This window comes from Solanum pennellii, chromosome 1, assembly GCF_001406875.1.
Source record: "Solanum pennellii chromosome 1, SPENNV200".
NCBI lineage: Eukaryota > Viridiplantae > Streptophyta > Magnoliopsida > Solanales > Solanaceae > Solanum > Solanum pennellii.
The window spans coordinates 1,176,512-1,198,682 of NC_028637.1; the positions used below are offsets into that span (position 1 = coordinate 1,176,512).

The 22,171-nt window shown below is 36.4% G+C and overlaps 1 protein-coding gene across 1 annotated transcript; it reads right to left on the reverse strand.

The window, feature by feature from the left end:
* Positions 1-22,127, reverse strand: LOC107001290 (callose synthase 3-like). The gene is made up of 43 exons (XM_015199402.2): positions 21,985-22,127; positions 19,950-20,174; positions 18,616-18,716; positions 18,075-18,199; positions 17,907-18,000; positions 17,641-17,751; positions 17,417-17,533; positions 17,182-17,274; positions 16,179-16,270; positions 15,724-15,850; positions 14,877-15,014; positions 14,688-14,764; positions 14,506-14,599; positions 13,359-13,478; positions 13,147-13,264; positions 12,174-12,508; positions 12,034-12,086; positions 11,889-11,949; positions 9,727-9,808; positions 9,594-9,643; positions 9,402-9,488; positions 8,711-8,848; positions 8,491-8,585; positions 8,265-8,349; positions 7,812-7,972; positions 7,594-7,717; positions 7,362-7,462; positions 7,133-7,262; positions 6,906-7,057; positions 6,055-6,164; positions 5,788-5,919; positions 5,519-5,587; positions 5,245-5,431; positions 5,020-5,173; positions 4,188-4,307; positions 3,996-4,114; positions 3,694-3,777; positions 2,978-3,090; positions 2,633-2,862; positions 1,743-2,540; positions 1,611-1,661; positions 764-949; positions 1-377 (listed from the first exon to the last, which is right to left on the reverse strand). Exons 2-43 carry the CDS (start codon positions 20,131-20,133, stop codon positions 129-131), a joined length of 5,847 nt encoding a protein of 1,948 aa, XP_015054888.1. The 5' UTR covers positions 20,134-20,174; positions 21,985-22,127; the 3' UTR covers positions 1-128.
* Positions 22,128-22,171: the final 44 nt, after the last annotated feature.

Genomic DNA, 22,171 nt, shown 5'->3' on the forward strand with positions numbered 1-22,171 from the left:
TTTGCCCAAAAATGCTGCTATTACCACTAGATAATTACAAAGGCAGCAGCTTACAATGTGAATGAACAACAATTACAAACATTGAAGGATGAATGTTAACAATGTAGCTCTATTCATGTCAAAAAACTCTAGTCCTTGTTTCGAGAGGAACGATCTTTACGTTGACCACCAAGAATACGAGAAATCTGAAGACCTCTACTGAATGCTTGGTTGAACAGCATACGTGTTTGAAACTCGGATACAAATGGAAACCAAGCCAGAAAAGCAACCGGAGTGAACAGAAGCAATCCCATCACAATCTCATAGCCACGAGCTAGAGTTCGAACTGATCCCCAGAATCCAGCTCTCCGAACAACAGGTTTCAATGCTTGAGCAATCTGAAAATAAGCGCGGATTAGATCCCTTGCACTACTTGTACATGGGGATGTACTTGTCTCCATAATAGTACAGATAGCTGGGTTTGTGCAGTTGATAGTATTGACTACTAAAATTCTTATTGACAGGACGAGATATATAAGCAGCCAACAAAGAGTACAAAAGGTACTACGACTTCCTAAAACACATGTTAATTACTGTTCATTGAAAGAAAATGTCGTGTTTTAATCCTTTGTCTATGCTCACTATTCAGTTGTAATAAAGGAATCAACAATTCTAATATATACGCGGAGTATGGAAAATTTATAGCACCAACAATATGAGAACTTAATGTATAATGCTGGACAAGAAAATACATGAAGAGATCATAATAAGGATGATGACTAACCAGAAGCATGCCCCAGCCAGTTGGCAAGAAAGCGAGAACACATACAACCATGTCTTTAGGAGTCATCTTGAGCAGTGTCATCAGAATCACCAGGGTTGCGACAAATGTTAAGAATATCAATCCCTTTATAAGACGGAACACGAGTTGGAGATTTGCGCTGAATTTTCGTCGACCAACAGATATTGTCTGAAAAAGATAGCAGCATAAATAATACTTGTCAGAGTATATTAAATTAAAGGGGTGGTTATTGACAATTCCAGTTGGTCATTTTTGAGTCAAAGCAACAGTAAAGAGAAGTCTGATGATCCACTCATTGTCACCGCTCAAAGGGGTATTGAAGGTTGCTTGCAATGGTTTAGAACCTGAAGCCGCTGTTGATCCCGTTTTATTTGAGCATTCCATGTTTATCAGGTAAGCAATTTAAAAGCATCACATGATTCGGAAACAGCTTTGAAACGTATAGAGATCCATCGATTCCCTTTGGATATACATTGGATGAAGCAGGCAGAGACATGCTCTTTATATTTTCGTAACAGCATAATACATAAACGTGTCATTTAACTTGTCCTCAACTGACATCTATGCCCTCTTACTTTGAGTGTGCACTAGTAAACACCTGTATAAAATTGAACTAGACACATTCTTCCTACGTGACAATTTTGTATCTTACATGGAATCCTACGTGTATTACGCCACACATAACGCATGTGTCTACTTGTGCACACCCAAAATTGGAGGGATGGAGGACAGCAACAACCAAGTTAAAAGACATATTTATGCATTATGCGATCTGTAATTTATCCTGTATAGATTCTTGTAACAAATTATATGCAGAATTTGGTCTTACCTTCATGACAAATAGTACCAGAATTATTACTAACCATGATGCACCATAAACCTGCGATCCATGCATAAATATTAGAATATAGCCTGATATCTATTTAAGAGCAAAGAGAGAAGGATCAAATACATGGCATACCAGAAAACTCTGATTTTTCACTGTGATCTTCAAGTGATAGACGAGCCCATACTGATAGATGAAGAAGCGCAAAGACAACAAAATTTCAGCAACAATACCGCGTATTCCAGAATGCCTAAGATGTTCTTGTTCCTCCTCCCACCATGATTCCCAACTTTTCTCAGGGGGGACACCAATACCTCCTCTGTTACTTATCCACTTATTCCAATCGGTCCAATCATCAACTATCTTTTGCCATTCAAAACCAGAGGGGTTGAAGAGGAAGGGAGCAAAGAGCCAGGTTCCCACCATGAACCACATTGAGACAGTGATTAAGATATATGCAACAGCTCCTCTGTTTTCTTGACCAAAAATTTGATACACGAGTAATAATATCATTAGCTCAAGTCCCTTGACGAAGTGGCTACGGGAGTAGAAGCGATAGTTATCAGCAAACTTCGCATGAAAGACCACAAAACCACGACCAGTAGGCCTGTACTTTGCACCTCCATGGAGTAATGTTCTTCCATAATAATGAGTCTTAGTCCCAAGTGAAAACGTGAAGAATACAGGTGCCAACTGCAGTTGCATCAGTATAAATTCACTGAGTGCAGTGCGGAATCCCTTTTCCAACCCAATCTCCATCATCATAGGGAGGGCCATCAAAAACCCAATTTGCACAAATGACTGAGAAGCAAGAGCCACTTGAAGAGGCTTATTGTCTTTTATAGCTGGTTCATTGCTGAGCCCTTCCTCAAGTCCACTAAGTACAAGGTAAAGGCGGCCATAGAGAAACACATACACGGTGAGGACTGTAATCTGCAAGAGGCAAGCAAAAAAAAGTCAGGGGTAAACCATTTTCTTTGGAAACAATGCAACCATTACAACACAGTGAATTTTGAGCTACATACCAAGGTACTGAAATAGAAACCAATGGTAGTGAAATAACATGATAACATTCTGAAATAATCAAAACGATGTCCAAGCCTGTATAAATCCCGACTCAGGGTCTGTTCTCCATTGCCATTTGCTATTTTGGCTTCAAATAGAGATATTTGATTAAGTCCCACATCCCTCCCTTTACCAACTTGAATGTATTCATGGTGAGTAACATTGCCTTCACGAAGTGTAGAATTAAAGCCTAAACAAAAACCGTAAATGAAGAAATTAGGTTTCTCAAGCAAAAATTACATAAGTAGATGAAACAAACAAACATTGAGGTAAAGATGTTCAATTTTCAAGAAGTTTGGACCTACCAGCAAATATGTCCTCACTTAGGTTGATAATCTTAGAAGCTTTGCTAATCCCACCCCTTGTAAGGTGGAAAAGTCTGTCAAAAATATCAGGGTGGCCATAATGGAATCGAACCCTGGAGAAATATAAAGTGGAAGTTATTAAATAAGAGTGGAGAAAGAGCCAACATTTGTAGAACTTGGATGAATAGAATTTAGTCTAAACAATTTTTAAATGAAAGAGAAGCACATACTAAACTAACTGTAGCACATCAAGGACAAATGTGGAATAGTATTTGAAGAGGGCTAGATTATCAAATGCCAATTTATTTCATAAAGCTGATGTATTCATTTTATCTCTAACTCTAAATAAGATAATCTAAAATTCCACATAATTGCTTGTTATGAATGAACTACGTATAATCCAGTAGTCCTAAGTTTTAATGTCTTAAAATACTTTATAACAGCCCTGCATGGTCCCAACTAATCTTGCACAGCTTTGAGGTCTCGCCAAGTTGGAATGAGGTAGGAGACTATAAGTTACCTTATATATAATAGGTAGCAACACCACAAAACGGATATCTAAATGATTGAATCCACCAAACTATCTCACTACATAAAAATCAGCTAAGAAGACAACATATATTATTTATATAAATGGATAACACAGTTCTCTTGTTAAAGGGCTTACTAAATTACAAACAGAAACAAGGATGAACATTGGAAATTAAAATTCTTACTTCAGAGGGTTTGCCAACAGTCTCTGGCCTATTGTCACAAAACTTGTCTCTTGATTTGACATAAACCAAGCGAGAGAAGAAACACTGCATCAGACCAAACAAGCGATAAGTATTACTAAACAATTTTATCTTATTTTTGAGTGTAACATTTTTTGTATAACTATTTGCTGCATATAAACTGCAGCTGTCCATACTTACAAGGGAATGTAGGAAGATGTACTAAGCTATAGCTTACTTACAGAGATACTAATAATACAGATACCAACTCAAAACAAGTGAAATAATACTGTAACAAGGGTTACCTTCCAGTAAATATGTGCTCTCTCAGCCCGAGTATAGTAGGGAACCTCACACCATCATGTTTCTTAAGAAATTCTTGGAGCAAATTCCTCACTTTTAAGGCTTCCTCCATGTAGTTATCCTAGAAATGGATATTAAATGTCAAGCTTGGAGAGATTGAAATCAACATCTTATATATTATTATAAGGACATACCTGATTCATATCTATAGTCTGCAGCCCCTCTCCACGAGTGAATATAATAGCATGATTCTGGTTTTCGGGCTTTCCCTCACCCAAGATAGCAGGACCTGGAAGTTTTATGCGGTAGATAACCTAAAAGCAGAAGACAGGTTGAAATTAGAAGGTATTGTATTATACAAAAAACTATACTGTTCTGGCTAGTGTTACTTCACAAGAATGTCTACTGCTTTTTAAATGGTAATCCAAAAACTGCCTTCTATTTTCAAGAGACATTTAAACAAGTTCACATGCATTCAAGTTGTGATTAGTGATGCTAAGAACAACAAAGGAGGCCACTCTTGTGAAATAAAAGCATACTGACATCTCCCAAGAAGAGATTCTGGCATGGTAAGGACTTCAAACAAGTGTAAATGGAATAGCTTTTAACAAGTTACTTCCATAAGGTAAGATAAAACAACCACAACAACAATAATACCATTTTTAAAAAAATATGCCTCAGTTGGGTAGAGCAATATGACTCCTCGCTGACCATATAGCTCCATTTGAAGGGTAAGAAACTGAAAGAAGTATATGTACTCCCTCCGTTTTAATTTGTTTGTCCAGTTTTGACTTGACACGGAGTTTAAGAAAGTAAAAAAGATTTTTGAATCTCGTGGTCTTAAATAAAAGATATGCAGACATGCAGATCTGGTGATCTTAAACATGTCATGTCGAAAGTCAGAATTAAAAAGTTGTCAAAAAAGGAAAGATGCATTCTTTTGTAAACGGACTAAAAAAAAGTAGGACAAAAATTGAAACAAAGTGAGTAATAAATATGACAGATTATTTCACACTTCCTTCTTACCTGATCCAAGTTTTGACCAGGCTCAGTAGAATGTGAATTTGGCAGGGCAGCTTTGACAAGAGTGGAATAGTAGGCCTTTGGATTAACTTTCTTGGACCTATCTTTGCTCGGCTCTTCAATTTCATCAATATAAGCAACACGCATAGAAGGGTACCTTTAACGAGAAAATATAGAGGTTAGCAAATTGCCTTATCAGATGGACTATCTAAAAGTGTTTAAACATACGTAGTCATTAGCCGCAGAATATCTTGTGCACGTTGATCACCAGATCGCTTGTGAATACCATACAGCTGGCATGAAACAACATATGTAAATTTCATATCAGCAACTGCTTGACATTGTGCCCACAGAGACCGTTCTCCCTTCATCTGATCCTCATTTAATTCGATAGCCTTATACCCCTCCATCAAATCTATTAACGGAAATGTAAACAACTTCTCAATACCGGTGAATACAATGTTAGAAGGTAGTCAGGGATTCTTTGGTAGTTGTCAATTACCATCATCCTGGGCCATATCAAGGAAAGCTTGAAGTTCTAGAGCTCTGCGGTAATACATCATCCCTCTCACTAGAAATCAGACAATGCATCAATGTATCAGATGTGTCAACAAATTGAGAAGGAGTCTTACTATAGATTGCTGGAGCGCAAGTTTAGATGGAGTAAGAAGAGGATTTAAGAAGAGGAAAAGGATAAGCTAGAAAACATCAACATAAAATTAACAGCAAGAACATTGCCTCGTATGCACCAAGCAAATATGAACTCCATACCAGTCCTTGTTAAAGTCTGTCCTCTATATGAAGCCCAATGACGGAGGTTTTCTTCTAACTCAGGAGACCATTTAAACCTAAGGTCGTCCTCACTTATGCAGTCCGCACGCTCAAGAAAATTGTTCCATTCATCTGTATGCCACCATTATCAGTTTAGTGAAAAATGAGAAGGAATCAGAAAATTACATTTGAACTTAACAAACAAAGGGGAAAAATCACTGATAGTAGAGCACGCAACAGACATCTTGAAATCCAAGGTGAACAAACCTGGATAAATTTTCTGCAAATAGAACAGAATGGAAACACCATCTTCATTTTGTTTATCCAAATCATCTGATGAGAAAAGCACCTCCTCCGTGTAGTATGGGGTCAAGACACTAAGGTAAGGAAGTTCAAGAAACAAGTCAGACTGGTAAGCTAATCACCTATGCTTCACGTCAGTTGAAGAAACACGAGAAGTACTACCCAAGGCAACATTTAAAGTATTTAGAATTTTCAATGGCGGTATGCAAATTAAGAAAAATGCTTTTACATTACAACTTACTACCCATTTCCTCATTTTCCGCAATATTCAATAATTTCTAAGATTCGCTTGACAAGCAATTTTCACCTTAAAACACCCAGTATGTAAATATAAGGATGATCTGTCCACTATAGGACTATAGGCACATCATGATACCTCATTTACTCTTCCTTTTTTTCCCTAATGATGCATTCATGTTTAGTTGACTTCATATGCACTATAAGCGATGTTAAGAAATGAACATTGGCCCTAACTCAACCTCAAAAGCTAGCTCATGAAGCGAGTATTGCCTAAGATCATGTAAGGAGACAAACAAGCCCTGCCTTAACCAATGCAGGACAACGTAACACCTCCTCACACATCCGGGTCTTCCAAGTGAAGTGTAGACACAATATTATGGGGCATAACATTGGAAAATGCAATTGAAAAAAAAAACATTATCAATACTACCCCTATAATTAACCTCCATCTTCAGCAACAATCACTAGCCAAAAGTAATTTGGGCAAATTACCATAAAAACATGTTATCATTGCAATGCAACAATTGATGACAGGAAGGCGAAAGACCATCAATAAACAAAGCCTGAGGACTTACGAGAAAGAAAGCATATTGCGGACTTTTGGTGCTGTGGGCATGTCCATGAACAATGAATTGGAGAAGAAGGATATTCGCCTCCTAGCTTCTAAGTTGGATGGTACATCCATTGCAGACTCCTTTACTGTAAGCAGCAAATACAATCTTTTGATCTGTGGAAAAATAACATTGTTTAGAAAAGGAACATGAACACTAACTGCAAATATATTTCCCTCAACTTGACTTACCTTCTCTTTCCAAGCTTCTGATTCAGGAGGGGGGAATTTGATTGCTCCAGCAGAAGCAAATAACTGATATTGCTGATCAAGAGGGATCATTCCTTCATACCCTGGGGCTCCATGGATGGAATCTACCAAGCTGTTTGGTTGAAAAGAAAAATGCGCAAACAGAAATTATCACCATTCACCAAATTCATGAATAACCTGCATGATTAACGATTATAGGCCAAAGAAAAACCTTGATAGTTGATCTTCCATCATTATATCTCGCGTAACAACTTCTAGCATGTCTTGGAATAGAAGTACAACTTGATCCCTGTCCTCCTGCCTATTTTCTAGCTGTTAAATTTCAGAAAAATCAATTTCAGTTCAGTATTTCCCAATTCATCAGCAACAAAAATTGGATGGGTAAAGATATCCATAAAGTGACAATGAAAAAAATTCAACAAGACTGGACATTGAAAACTTACCAAGTATTTTATTAGCTTAACAAACAGATCATACAGGCTGGGAAGCGCACTCATCTTGTACTCACTAATTAAATTACCAGCCTCAATATGCTTGTCAACTTCTGAGAAGATATACTCTATAACCCTAAATAACAACACAAATTGAGAAGTCACAACATGAGAAATATTCTGAGCAAAGGAAAAGCAGCATTAATCACCATATTCTTGCAGAAACTTACTCCTTCTCACGACGACCTGAAACCAAAACTTTTATCACATTGCGAAATGAAGCATAGCACTCACAAACAGCAGATGACATATATGGGTCAGCCTCAATCCTCTTTTTCAGCTCACGGTCCTTTCCGTTGCTATCCTTAGCCATATCCACTGCTATTGGAATCTATTCATACAATTTGAGTGCATCAGGAATCAAGTGAAACAGATATGTCATCAGCTACTGATTTTTGGATGAAGACAGGAATCATTCAAAATACACAATAATAGTAAACCCCACAATACATCAATACTAAAATGACCAAACAAATCCAGTCTAGTCAAATGGAATGCACAATCATTAACCAACACTGGGAAATAAGTTTTTCTTCAAGTACAAAACTATTAAAGAAGTAAAATCTTTTAGATGCAGCAAGTATGAGACTACAAACAAAAAAAAAAAAAGAGAAGAGAAGAACCTTGCTAGCAAGCAAAAATGGTGGCCATTGCACGAGATCCAACTCACGATCAGCCCAGTAAGGAACAAGCAAAAGATCCATCTCACTGGAAATCAATGCAAGCATAACAGTCATAAGTAAATGCATAATTTAGACTGACAAAGAAGGATGTTGGATCACTGGGTTGTTGTTGTTGTAATAAGAATGATGGAAGGGCCAAAATGATGTGTGACATTTCAGAACTTACCGATTGCTAATAAGATCTTCCTCTCTAAAACTTGTGATTATTTTATTCCACAATTGAGCAAACCTTGCAGCTTCCTTTTCCTTGTTGGAAGGCACCTAATATATGATGACATTTTATAAAGTTCACAAGTTAAAACTTCCTGATCACTTCCTTCTCACTATTTCTAAGCTTAAACAAATACAGATATTAGAAGCCAATGACAAGGAAAAAGGAACCTAACCCTGGCGAAATTTCGAGAGAATGTTGCTTTTAGTCCTTTCTTTTTAGGTTGCTCACTCTTCTCCTCTGGTATCAAACAAGCATTAAAAGCACCGGGCAAAGACTGGAACCTGGACCTCAGCATGCCTAAAGTTCGAATCTGAAAGCAAGACAAGAAATTAGAGGCCAATAAAGAAACCTAAAATGTTTGCTGGGAGCAATCAATCCATCAAAGTACGAGTCTGAAAATAGCTGCTACTGAGGTTCAAATCACAATTTTTTCATAAACAACAGCAGCTGGATTAGCCACTAAACTTTACCATGATATGGCAGATAAGAACGAACACTGAAAAGATGCTAAGCTACTGAATACACATAGATTAAACCATGCATATTCACATAAATTGATGACATGTTCAGCATTTAAATATGAATATTTCTTACTGGCACTTAAGTTGATCAGGTTTCTAGAAAACACCAAGCTCATATCAAAGTCAGCCCAAAGCATAAAGATCACATCTAAATATTTTAGCTTCTCATCTTCTTTTGTCAGAATTGGCAGAAACAGCTTATACTTAAAACTAAGCAATCTATAATATGTCCATTTTTCAATTAGAATCCAAGATTATTACCCATAAAAACAAAATCATACCCATAAAATCCAAGGTAGACAGACAAAAAGACCACAAAAGTGAAGCAGTTAAACCACCAACCTCTCCAAGCCTGCGAAATGCTCCATAAATACCACCGAATATTGTGGAGAATATGGCATACCATATCTGAGCATCCATGAAATAAACCTACAATATAATAAATATGACCAGTATTTTAGCTAAACTGGAATAAACTCTAGTATTACACCACGCCTCTGTTAAAGATTATCCAAACAAGAAGGAGAATCCTACAAGGATAACTGGAGCCCAAAGAGCGATAACAACACCAATGTTGCTGCTTGCTGCAAATTAAAATAACCACATTAGGACCATGAGGAGAGGAGCATAGTATCAAATAGCATAAAGTTCAAGTCAAGCTCATTACCATGGGGGAAAAATTCATGCCACTGGTAAGTGGTAATGTGGACATTCATAATTTTTTTTGTTGGTTCCACTAAAGGCTTTATCTGCAGCAAACAACTCTTCAGTGTCACTATAACACATAAAGCAGGCGACTTTTACGAACACGTTATATTAATTTGTAGATAAGGAAAACAATGTGAGGAACTGGGTCATTTTTCCCTTTTAGCATGTACTCCTTGTCAGCTGTCACATTCAGCAGCAACCCTGTGAATGCTTATCTTTATAAACCAGAAATCTGGTCTAACATTTCGAAAGAAAAAAAAATGTAACTGTAAGTATTACACTACAACATTTCTGTTATTAGAAGAGCATGCTTAACTCATGAAGCCCTGCAAGACAACTGTAAATTTGGGGTACATGTTCTTTTGTATCCTTGGAGTGAACTGGACAATACCTAAATCAACTTTTGACTTTTGAGATGCGGAACAGTTGGAAAGGAATGTGAAGAAGAGGGACAGAGGAGGATTGGTGAAAATACATCCAGTATATGGTGGACTGTGTGGAAAGAAAGAAACTCAAAGCATTCTGAGATAGAAACAATCACATCCAGAAAATCAAGATAAACTGTCTTAGTCTCTTTTGTTTTTGGTGTAAACAGGAACTGTTGGGGGTTATAATAGAAGATTTAGCAGTTTCATAGTTTCATAGGAGAAGTGGTAAGTTCTTGGTTTTTCAGCTTTTTACTCATCATAACGCCGTTTGGACTGTAAATCTCTCTCTAATCCTTATAATCCTTTAGGTGATGAATTTTTGTGATATATTAAATAGTTACCTTTACCTCAAAATAAATATTTCTATTATTTGCAAGAAATCCTTCAAAGAGAACAAATAATTTTCGAGAGAAATGCTTATTCTAATGAATCAAAGACTCGTCAAATTCATGTTCAAGTTAATGGTGATAAGAGCACACATAATTTTGCAATGTGAAGAATGACTATTGTATTTGACTCAACCCAAAAATGAGATCATGAGAGCAGGATTGCCCAAGACCATAGAAGAAGACCACAACTCATTTCATCAACCAATGTGGGATTTTACACTCCCCCGGGACTAGACAACTCAAGTGTGAATAACAAAATATGGGGTCCAACATGGAAAAAAAAAAACTAGCGGGTTTGGTTTTTGGGCCTAATCAATGTGGGACTTGACAACAGAAAAGTATATATTCGTACTTAGCATTGGAGTCACACATCGGGTGGGTTAAGGGTGCTTGGTCACTTCATGTGTTATGGACCCTAGCCAAACTCAACCTCAAAAGCTAGCTCTTAGGGTGAGGATTTCCCAAGTCATATTAAAGAGACCACCCATCCTTAAAGGACCCATTTAGAACTCTTCACACACACCTATGCCCAAGGCTGACATTTGAAGCATGGGCATTTTAATATGGACCCAACATTGGAAATGAGAATTGGGATGGGCTCTACTCTGTATGTTATGGACCTTCGGCCTAACTTAACCTTAAAAGCTAGCTCAAGAGATGAGGACTGCCAAAGTCATATCAAAGAAGGCCCTCATCCCTTAAAGGACAGATGTGGGACACTTAACAATATGGTCTTGACAATCCTCACCTCTTAAGCTAACATGGTATCATAGTCAAGCCCAACCCAATTCATTATTTACCCGACGTTAGGCCCCATCTTATATAGTTCACACTCCAGATGTCTAGTCCTACGCGTGTGGTATGTTGGAGTCCACATTGGGTGGGATAACAGTACTCGGTCTCTGTATATGGTTTTGGGTTATCCTCACCTCTTGAGCTAGTTTTTTGGGTTGAGTAAGAGTCAAGGTCTACTTCATTTACACTTGGTAAAAGAAATAGCAGCTTGATGCACAAAACATCCCGCCTTAGCCGGATACGGATACAGGGAAGGACAGCACCACAAATGCATTACCAATTCATAGAACACTAGAGTAGGACAAAATGTCTCTAAAATAAGACGATAATAGCTATTGGCTAGCACGTTGAAAGTTGATGCATATTACAAGTCAGTCCCCTAATATGTAAGTTACATTGTCCTTCCAATACATCTAAACATAAATCAATGAACAAAACAATATACTTCTAGATTATATGGCTTGCTTTGAAGACTAAAAGGTAAAAGTTGACATCAGACAAGGCATTACCTCCACATAAAAACTGAATGCTAGTTTTGTCGCAATTAGAAGTACCCAGAACATAGTGTATCTGAAATTTAGATTAAAAAGTAATAAGATATAAAGTGGAACCATCAATATGAAAGTTTAAAAGCTTCGACTAAGTGTCTCGTACTTGAACAATGAAAAAGTGCTCTCATGCATTCCTCTACCAACATAAAGACGAGGCTGCAATTGATTAAAAAAAATTATCAGATTTCTGAATGGACGAATAAGAGCTCTTATAAATGCACAAACAAGTCAGAAAACATATACCTGTGACCACCACATCATCAGCATCACAATTTTGTAGTGTGACCTCTCTAGGAATCGGCGAACGAAGGGAAAAAGAAAGAGCAGAGCAGCAAGCATATTGGGTGACAAGTAGATTACCACAGCCAGTATAAACAGTGAAGGAGAATCTGAGTTGCTGCCAAACCAATTTCTAATGGCTTGGGCAAATGGAGGAGGATTTTCCCACGTATAAGCATATGTAACAGGTAAAATGATCACCCAAGCAGCTGCAGATATGACCTTCAATATGTATCGCAGTTTAACATAGAATGACATGCTTCGTCTAGCTTTCCAATTAAGCATCACATCAAGAGTGGCTGCAATAGTTTAAATGTAAGATATCAAAATAGTATGGCAACACAAATCAGAGCACTGATGAAGGGATCACCAAAAATGATGCATGTCCATTCAAATAAAGTAACCTCTCCAGTATGCTTTTTGTCACTTGTGACTGCCTGTGTGCAATCAAACTGTATTTGTCTCAATGATTATGATCTCATTGAACTTCAAGGACATATATATTCTAATATTATGGAACATCAAATGCTAAATACCTTTTTCTTTGATGACAGTGTGGTCCAGACAGTTTTCCCACAGATTATTTTACTGGATACCTTTTAACTCCCACTACCACAGCTAAGAGATTACGCTTAAGCAAATGGAAAGAATTTTCCTACACTCGCCTCTAAGTAACTTTTATCATAAATTCTGTTCAACAAATCGCTGTTAGTAGTTCATAGTATTTTAGCTGTATCAAAAGGGACATATGAAACATTTATCTCAAAAGTAAAAAAGAAAAGAAAAATAATCCTTCATGTATATCCAATCACTTGCTAAAAACTATCAATTTCATGTATTATCCAATCACTCACTGAAAACTTCCAACATTTTCATCCATTAAAATTGCATCAACCATAACAAATAATTTAATAAAGAAGAGAATAATTTTACAAACCTTGCCCAAGCTTCAAAACTGCAGCTGTTATAAACACACTCAATACTTTCTTGAAAACATTTGAAGTGAAAGCCATGCTCAGGTCTCCGGAACCATTCCAAGCAATAATTATCATTGCCTACACACAATCAACACTTCCTTGTCTAAATTATATCGTCAATTACATAAAGATAAAGGACAATCCAAACATGGTTTCCCAAAGAAGGAAGTACCTGTAAACACAATATGAAGAAGCTCCACATTCTGTCAAAGCTCCTAAAGACGTGCAAATATGATCGTATCTCAACAAAATTAACTTTCCCCAGCCAGCGATCACTTAAAGCCTTGTTGTCCTAGATTTCATAATAACTTGATTTAATTAGTTCATGAGTTCATCAAGGATAAAGTTTCACTGAACATACAAAAAACAGCAGATACTCTGATGCATTAATCACATAAGCTAATGAGAGAGAGAGCATATGGACATCAGTTCTGTAGCTTCATAAAATAAAGAAAACTACAGATTCAAAGGGACGGAAGCATAAACGCTAACTCGATTGTCAATGGCAGGCACACAGACAAATCCACATACCATGTCGCCAGGATTACAAACAGTATACCATGAATTAAATGGCTAGTATTAAAAGGAGAAGGTAGTTGATGTATATCAGAGAGTCACTGCAAGCAGAGTTCCTTTAACAAAGCTCACAATTTTGTTAGACCAAACACCAATTCTAAATAATTAGAAACAACACCCTTGTTATATATGAGTTGTATAAACAATAACCACAGACAAATGGTGCAAATGGGCAGGAATGTAGCCAAACAACTAGGTAGTTGCAAGAAAATTCCCAGCTGCATTAAGACAGGGAACACGCGAAGTTAAAAATGTCTTCAGCTATAACTATGCCTATCGAACTAATAAAAGGTCCCTCTTGTTGCACCGTTGAAGTTTAATTACGTGCATCAAAGGAAAAGGTTCTGAGCTGCATTTAGACAGAGAACAGAAAAGATATGTTCCTTCATACTGTCAGTGCTATTGCCTAATACACCAAAAGCCTAGGTCCTCTGTATACCACATTTTAAGTTATCATCTATGCAGTGGACGGAGAAAGGGACCCTCATATTGTCAGTGCAATGCCCTATTTTCCTCAGAAAATAAGTCCACATACTAACAAGTCAGAACCTTATATTTGTTCCATAGCTATATAATCCCTCTTAAAGCACTATTAGTCCTTTCAAACTAGAGGACCTGAAAGAGCAGACACAGCTTTTATCCTCTCCTTCAAAACTTAATTCAAATTAAGAAACTCAAAGACAATAGAAATCAACCAGTAGATAATGTGTAATTAAGAGAACTTCAGCATCTAAAAGTTTTACCCCATTTCTCTCAGCCTGCTCTACATCTACAGGGAGGCAAAAGAAATCAGCATCAGCACGCATGGGCCAACCTAATCTGAAGCAGTCCACTGACCTACAGTTTTACACATAAAAGTCAGAGACAAACAAAATATTGGATAAGTGAACCAGAATGAAGGTACAGAAAAGGGAAGGTTGACTACCAAAAGTATTCATTTAAATCATCATAGTTCCTCCACTGGGAATGCTTTGCTTTTCCTCTTCTGCTTCTTGCAGCTTCCTGAAATGAAGAGAAGGATGTAAGAAAGTTTTTTTCTTCATGTTCTAAAGAAAAATAAAAATTCAATACAATAGATTGGAGAAAACAGATAGTACTAGAATGCACACAATACCCGTGCAATCACTTCATAAATAGGAGTCACAACTTTTCTCAAGAAAGCCTCCTCTTCCCCTCCATAAGCTGGCTTAACATTTTCGCCTGTCATGGGACTAACATTGCCAGCTAGCATGCCATAGAGTTCAAATGCCATCTACATGAGAGACCAATGTGTGAGATCCAAATGATTTAACTAAACAAGATTTATCTGAAGCATATTAAAAAGGGCAAATTGTTAAAACTATAAATAATGCACCACAGCAGCTAGTATCCCACAGATGATTGCAGCATATTCTCAGCTTAGAAACGTATTTAATTCTCTCAAATAGGTAGAGTCACAGCTAGTTTATGAAAATAAAACTTTTTTCTAGATTTACAATTATTATTTATACTCACTTTTTCTACAGCAGCTGAGTATCCCACAGCTGACTGCAGCATATTCTCAGCTGATAAGCGTATTTAATTCTCTCTGTAGGTAGAGTCACAGCTAGTTTATGAAAAAAATATTTTTTCTAGATCTGCAATCATTATTTAAATTTACTTTTTCTACTTTGAATATTTTCATATCACCCTGCAGCAATCTTACACAATATCGAGGAATACGAAAAATTATTTCAACTGTCAGCTAAAGAAAGTTTTAACATGTCCGAGGACAATTTAATGAACCAAATCACCATGTAACTAAAAACAATTACAGGTTTGCTCTCATCCAAGAAATCCAGCAACAAAGAATCCCACTATTACATCAATGTTGACTTTGTCAATTTGTGGTCATAAATACAAAATATAAGATAATAATATGTTCAAAACATTGTTTCAGACATCCATCAAGTTCATAAAACATAAACATTTTAAAACCTTACATGATGGTAAATATAACAAAGGCATTCCGGCATGAATCTTAAATTTGCAGCTTCCCCCCATATGAGAAGATATAATCCCATATATAATAACTTACGCTGCTGCACTTCCTGTTGTATCGTTGGCAGCCTGCAGATTTTAACAATCAGAAAAATCAACATATACAAGCGACACATGAGCTTAAATTGCAACATATCCGGTTCTTTCCTACAGACAAACACATCCACAAGAGATACTAAGGGAATCCATAGGCACTTATTATACTCTTCTGAAGTACAAAGCATCAAAGCAGAGACTTCTATTCTATCTACTTTTATAGATAACTATCAAGAAAAGATCTTCGATGAATGTTTGAGGTAAATTAGTTGTTTCCTTATAAAGCCAAATTCCATTTCAAGCAGTAATATCTGAAGGCAGCAGGACATAACTATTTAAAACTTAAAGAGAAGCCCCTTACCATAAACTGCTTTTCCTGTCCAAGTACTTGCACCATTTCTTGTAGTTTTTGAAAAGCTTCTTCATGACTTCATTCAAAGCACGCTCATCCAACTACATGAAACAACACAATGAACAAGGAAAACCACATCATTGAAAGCTTAACCCACACACCAATCAAAGCAGACCAATCAATCAAAAATTTCAAAACCAAAGATACTTATGCATACTCTTGTTATACAATTAGTCCTTTAATTTATCATATATAATGTATCATCTCAGCGTCTGCATCAAAAATTTCAAAACCAAGGATTTATTTATTTATTTTTATAAGGTCGCACGTGTATAAAGGATTTACTACACACTGGAATTATGCATTACAGTTCTCATTCACTTCAACGAAGACTAGCATAACTGCAGCAACCAACTATTGTTGTTTAAGGGCCCAATGAGGATACTGGCCTTCTAGAGAAGATAACTCCTCCAAAAGTTTGAAAGATATTTACTAAAAGACGAAGTCAAAAATCTGATAGTCAAGGTACTATGGGCACTAAGAAACTGAGAGCAAGGAGATAACTATACAGCAGATATCTACTTTCAATGAACTTACTTTTTCAATATGAAAAAGACAGCTCTCTTCTCGTTTTTTAAGCAAGTACAGATTTCTTCAGAAAAACTAGAATCAGAATGACAAAGAACACATGTTGCAAAATAAGAATATACTAACAAACATCAACCAAGTAGAATACACTCTTTGAGCTTTAGTGAGAGTAGGAACTCAAAAATACAATATCTTTTTAACAGTCTCAAGGGCCTCATTGAGAGTTACTTTGCCAAACAGCAAGTAGTCCCCAACTATCAGCTAGCCAGCATATTCAAAAATTCAACCAATCCTATGAAATATTGAATAATGACATTCATTTTTTGCACAGTATGACAAACCTTTCAACTAAAAACATGTTTTAGAAGTTGAAGGAAAATATTGATCACTCATTAATAACAAAAAGCAGTATCATGTCTCTCACCTTGGGTTGTTGGTCAGGCTTTGGATACTGGCGTATGTGTACATTGGCTAGCAGCAAAATGAGATGTTCCCTTTGATTTGCAACACTATCTTTCTGAGAAGCAATTGACAAAAGAAATGAGCTCAACAGCGCATATTGATTTTCATCCTAATCGAAATACACTTTCTTCTAACCTCAGAAGAAGTACGAAATAGTATGTCAAAATTAACAGTGTATCAAAAATGAATTACTCTACCTGAAACCCAAACATAGCTTGAAGCCAGTCAAGAATATCTTCATCTTTCTTCTTCTTGTAATCCTTGGGCCATGGAAGACCTCTAGTATTTCGGAGAGCGTAAACAGCAGCTTGAACCTGTAAATGGAGGAAACAGGAGAATTTATTAAAGCAATAAATGTGAAAAAGAAAGGCAAAGGTAAAGAAATGCCTAAAGTTGGAAGCCTGTGTGCGAGAATACAAACCTCAGGAAATCTCATAATTGCCTGATTTACACTATCAGGATCCAGAGGAAGAATATTATAAGGGACTAAGATCTGTGTCTTCTCGGCAACTTTATCATGAGCTTCCAAAATCTGGTTAATGGACAACCAATAAATCCATCACACACAAAGAAAACAATGTTATAAACAAGGATAGACAGTAGAGTTATTGTAAGTCAAAGCTGGAGCCTGAAAAGCCAACAGAAAACGAAGGGTTTGAAATGACTTGTCAATGAAAAATACTTCACCTCACGATCAACTTCTACTGCTTGAGTCTGATTAACTGCTTTCAAAACCTCAAAGAGTACATTTGCAGTTTGGTATGCCTTGGTAAGTTGTGCACTGGAAATTTAAAAAATATGAGATTATGTATGTTCAGTTAAAACTGAAAGCAAGAAAAAGACCACTATACCCACCGATCTGCTTTCTCAGCAGCATTTTGCAAAGCTTGAATGTACTTCTTGTAGTAATGCTGGTAAAAGCTCTGCATTTCACGTGCATCACTTTTTTTAACCCTTCCAATCAAAGTTGGATCATTTTCCTGAAAATAAATTTGTTACACACTTACACGAATTACAATTGTGCACAAACATATCTTAGATCTTCAATCAATCTTGATTAATGACCACACCCAAAGATGAAAGCACGAAAGAGAACTGGGAAAAAAGAAAACGAAAATCAGTAGATAGATAAGAAAATATTGGACAACTTAAGGACATCACAGGCACATGACCTTTTTAGTTGGATTCTCGAGTATAATCTTAAGGACCTTCTGAAAAAAGTGTCTACAGGAATGAACTGTTAACTCATGAGTACTATAAGGACATGGAACAAATGAACATTACAAAGGAAATGTCACTAAGAAACACGTTTAACAGAACATTTTGAGCCAACCATCCTTTGAGCATGTCATTGACATATTATTAGGGAGAGAAAGATCCATGATTTGCCACTTACCCTTTCAAGTCGCTGCAGGAGGGAAGTTTTAAATTGTCGAACACCACGTCCACTTGAAGTGGGATCTAACCGATGAGCTTTCTCAAAAGCATAAAACCGACCTACAAAAGGAATGATGTCTGAATGTTAGAACAGAAAACTAGAAAGGATGTTTATATCAGGAAACTGTCAATAACAAGATAACAGAACTAATCGTAGAAAGTTCAAATTGTCCAAATCCACTAAACCCATTTTCCTTTTTAGTTGTTTGCAATTTGTTAAGCCTTCACTCAAATCAAATCTTCTACCTACTAAATTATAATCACCTTCATACTTCACTTCATTGTATTTCAGATATTATTTATATGTATTATGTAACTCCAGAACTCCAGATTAACACCAATAGAAGGTGGTTGCCTAATTCGGAGGGAAGTAAAAGCAAAACCATGATGCCCTCCTAGTCTAATTTGATGCTTGGTTAGTCCAAATACTCCTAGTCTAACTTCAAGCTTGACTAGTCTACATACTCCTAATCTAATTTGAAGCTTGGTTAGTCCAAACACTCACAAGGTAGGGTTGACGCTGTCTTCTGCACGACCAAATCTACCAATTGAAGGCCAAAAATGCCATTCTTATGACATGATAAGTGACACAAAATAAAAGGTGCGATCTCTAATAGCTTCAACTTTTAAGATGAGATGGTTACACAAATTTATTTTGGTATCAAAGCAAACACAGATTTTGGGTTTGAGTCTCCCCACCACCTGTTATCAAAAAGTACTTTCCCGTGCTGGCTGAAGAAAAAGAATATAGCCCGCACGTTAGGGGGACATAGTGAAGATATAATTAATAAACTAAAAAGTGTGTTCCCTCTAAGCTTAAGCTTTAGCTTTTAGATGAGATGGACACAAAATGTCATCTAGATGAGGGCATATAATTAGACATCAAAAGATGTCATCAAATCCGAGAGTAAGACTCAGCAGTTCCATAGCAGACTATCTCAAACAAAACTGTAAGGACAGCTTTCGTCCATCTTGATGACCTTGACGCTGAAACACATTTGTTCATCTGTAAGTTCAATTTTTTGATAAAGAAATCTGTGAGTTCTAAACTTTAAAAGCATTGTAATTGATCCAAAGAATGTCTCTTTGTTAGTTGAACCATTAAATTGGATAGGAAGAAATCTAATCTTAAAATTATTTTGTCAGATCAACTTATAATGAGTAATAAAGGTAGCATGACAGCTGCTACTTGATTATCCCCCAGTTATCATGTTAGCAAAATGACTGAACTTTCTAGATTACAAGGTTCAAGTTCAACAATGAATAACTACAGAGATGGGCACAGCAGCTCACATAGATATGCGACACGGGGGTTACTGGGCTCAACTTCATTCGCAACACGAAGAATAGGAGCAATCTCCGCCAGAGACGATGGCACCACTTCACTGTCAATCATCGACTCCCCAATGTTCCCCATTGTTTGGGTCCGTGTAATCCGCCGCTGCAGCGACGGCTCCGGGCCCCCTCTTGACGCCATTATATTTAACTTTCACACCTTTATATCTTCACTTTAAAAGTCTGAATATAAACATAATTGTGCAATCACATTAGCATCAGGCAAAAAAGATTAAAACCTAAAAGAAACATCAAGTGATCTTCACGTGCATTGAGTGAAAACGAGAAAAGCAAAGAAAAAAAGAACAAATGGATTTAAGCAAAGTTAAGCAAGCAAAAGAGCTGATTAACCATTGATATGGTGATCAAGATATATTAAATAAATGAAAAAAAAATACATTTACCACACATGCATCAAACCAACAAAATGTACAACAGAACACAGACACTCACAGAACATAAAAGCGTGATTCTGCATAGGAATTGAAGAATGATAGATAAAAGAGGACAGTACATAGAGAGAGAAAGATGGGCATCTACTGTCGAGCAAAGAAAAAAAGATCAAATGGATTTAGCAAAGTTAGGCAAGCAGGAGAGCTGCATTTACCATTGATATGGTGATCATGATTTTAAATAAATGGAAAATTCAAATTGGTCAAGACTCTCTAGTTTATGGCCGCTTCTCTATGGTACCAGTTGTTGCTACCGTAGGAATTGGGTTCAAGCTTAAACATTTTACAGCACATAAGCATAAAACTGAGAAAACGTACAAAAAGACAAACAAACACACCCACATAACATTAAAGTGTGAATTTGCATAAGGATTCAAGAAAGATGGAAAAAGAGAGCAGTACATAGAGAGAGCAAGATGCGCATCTAGAGTTCAGCAAAGAAACAAACAACAAAAGGATTTTTGCAAAGATAAGCACGCAACAGAGATGCATTATCCATTGATATAGTGATAAAGCTTATAAATAAATTAAAAAGATTACATATTTACCAGCATATTAACATAAACCCAACTGAATGTACAAAAACCAAACAAACCCACATAACCAAAAAGATGAAATTTTGCATGACAGATACAAGACAGACAGAAAAAAGAGAGCAGTACACAGAGAGAGCAAGATGGGCATAGCAAAGCTAAGAACGCAAAAGAGCTGCATTTTCCATTGATATGATGATCAAGATTTCAAATAAATAAAAAAGATAACATTTTACCAGCACATTAGCATAAAACCAACTAAATGTACAAAAAACAAACCCACATAACAAAAAAGGTAAAATTTTGCATTAAGTTTCAAGAACGACAGACAAAAGAAGACAGCCCATAGAGAGAGCAAGATGTGCATCTACATTCAGCAAAGTAACAAACAAAAAAAGGGATTCAAGCAAAGTTAACCAAGCAAAAGAGCTGCATTTACCACTGATATGATTATCAAAATTTCAAATAGATAAAAAAGATTACATTTTTACCAGCACATTAGCATAAAACTAAAGAGCTGCATTTACCACTGATATGATTATCAAAATTTCAAATAGATAAAAAAGATTACATTTTTACCAGCAAATTAGCATAAAACCAACTAAATGTACAAAAATCAAAACACACCCATATACCAAAAAAGGTGTCATAGAGAGAGCAAGATGTGCATCTACATTCAGCAAAGAAACAAACAAAAAAAAGGGATTCAAGCAAAGATAACCAAACAAAAGAGCTGCATTTACTACTGATATGATGATCAAGATTTCAAATACATAAAAAAGATTACATTTTTACCAGCACATTAGCATAAAACCAACTGAAATGTACAAAAACCAAACACACCCACATAACCAAAAAGGTGAAATTTTGCACAAAGATTCAAGAATGATATGAAAAAAAGAAGACAATCCATAGAAAAAGCAAGATGTGCATCTACATTCAGCAAACAAACAAACAACAAAAAGGGGATTTTAGCAAAGTTAAACAAGCAAAAGAGCTGCATTTTACCATTAATTGTTAGTTCAAGAATGGTGTAAAAGCAAAAGGTGGAAAGTGGAAGAGCAACCAGCAAAATAAACCCTAGTAGTGAGAGAAGGGAGTTTTTGGGGAGGCTGCAACTTTAAGCTACTTAGCAAGAAAGAAAGCAAAAATGGTGATGAAAGTGAATTTAGTGGGGGTGGGGTGGGGTGGGAGG

Bases quoted from the DNA above. Each gene is read 5' to 3' on its own strand.
- LOC107001290 (XM_015199402.2), bottom strand. From the start codon at position 20,133: ATGGCGTCAAGAGGGGGCCCGGAGCCGTCGCTGCAGCGGCGGATTACA. The intron at 18,717-19,949 runs GTGAGCTGCTGT...TTCCTTTTGTAG, and splicing joins CCCCCGTGTCGCATATCTAT to GTCGGTTTTATGCTTTTGAG. The intron at 378-763 runs GTTAGTCATCAT...GCTTATTTTCAG, and splicing joins CTGGCTGGGGCATGCTTCTG to ATTGCTCAAGCATTGAAACC.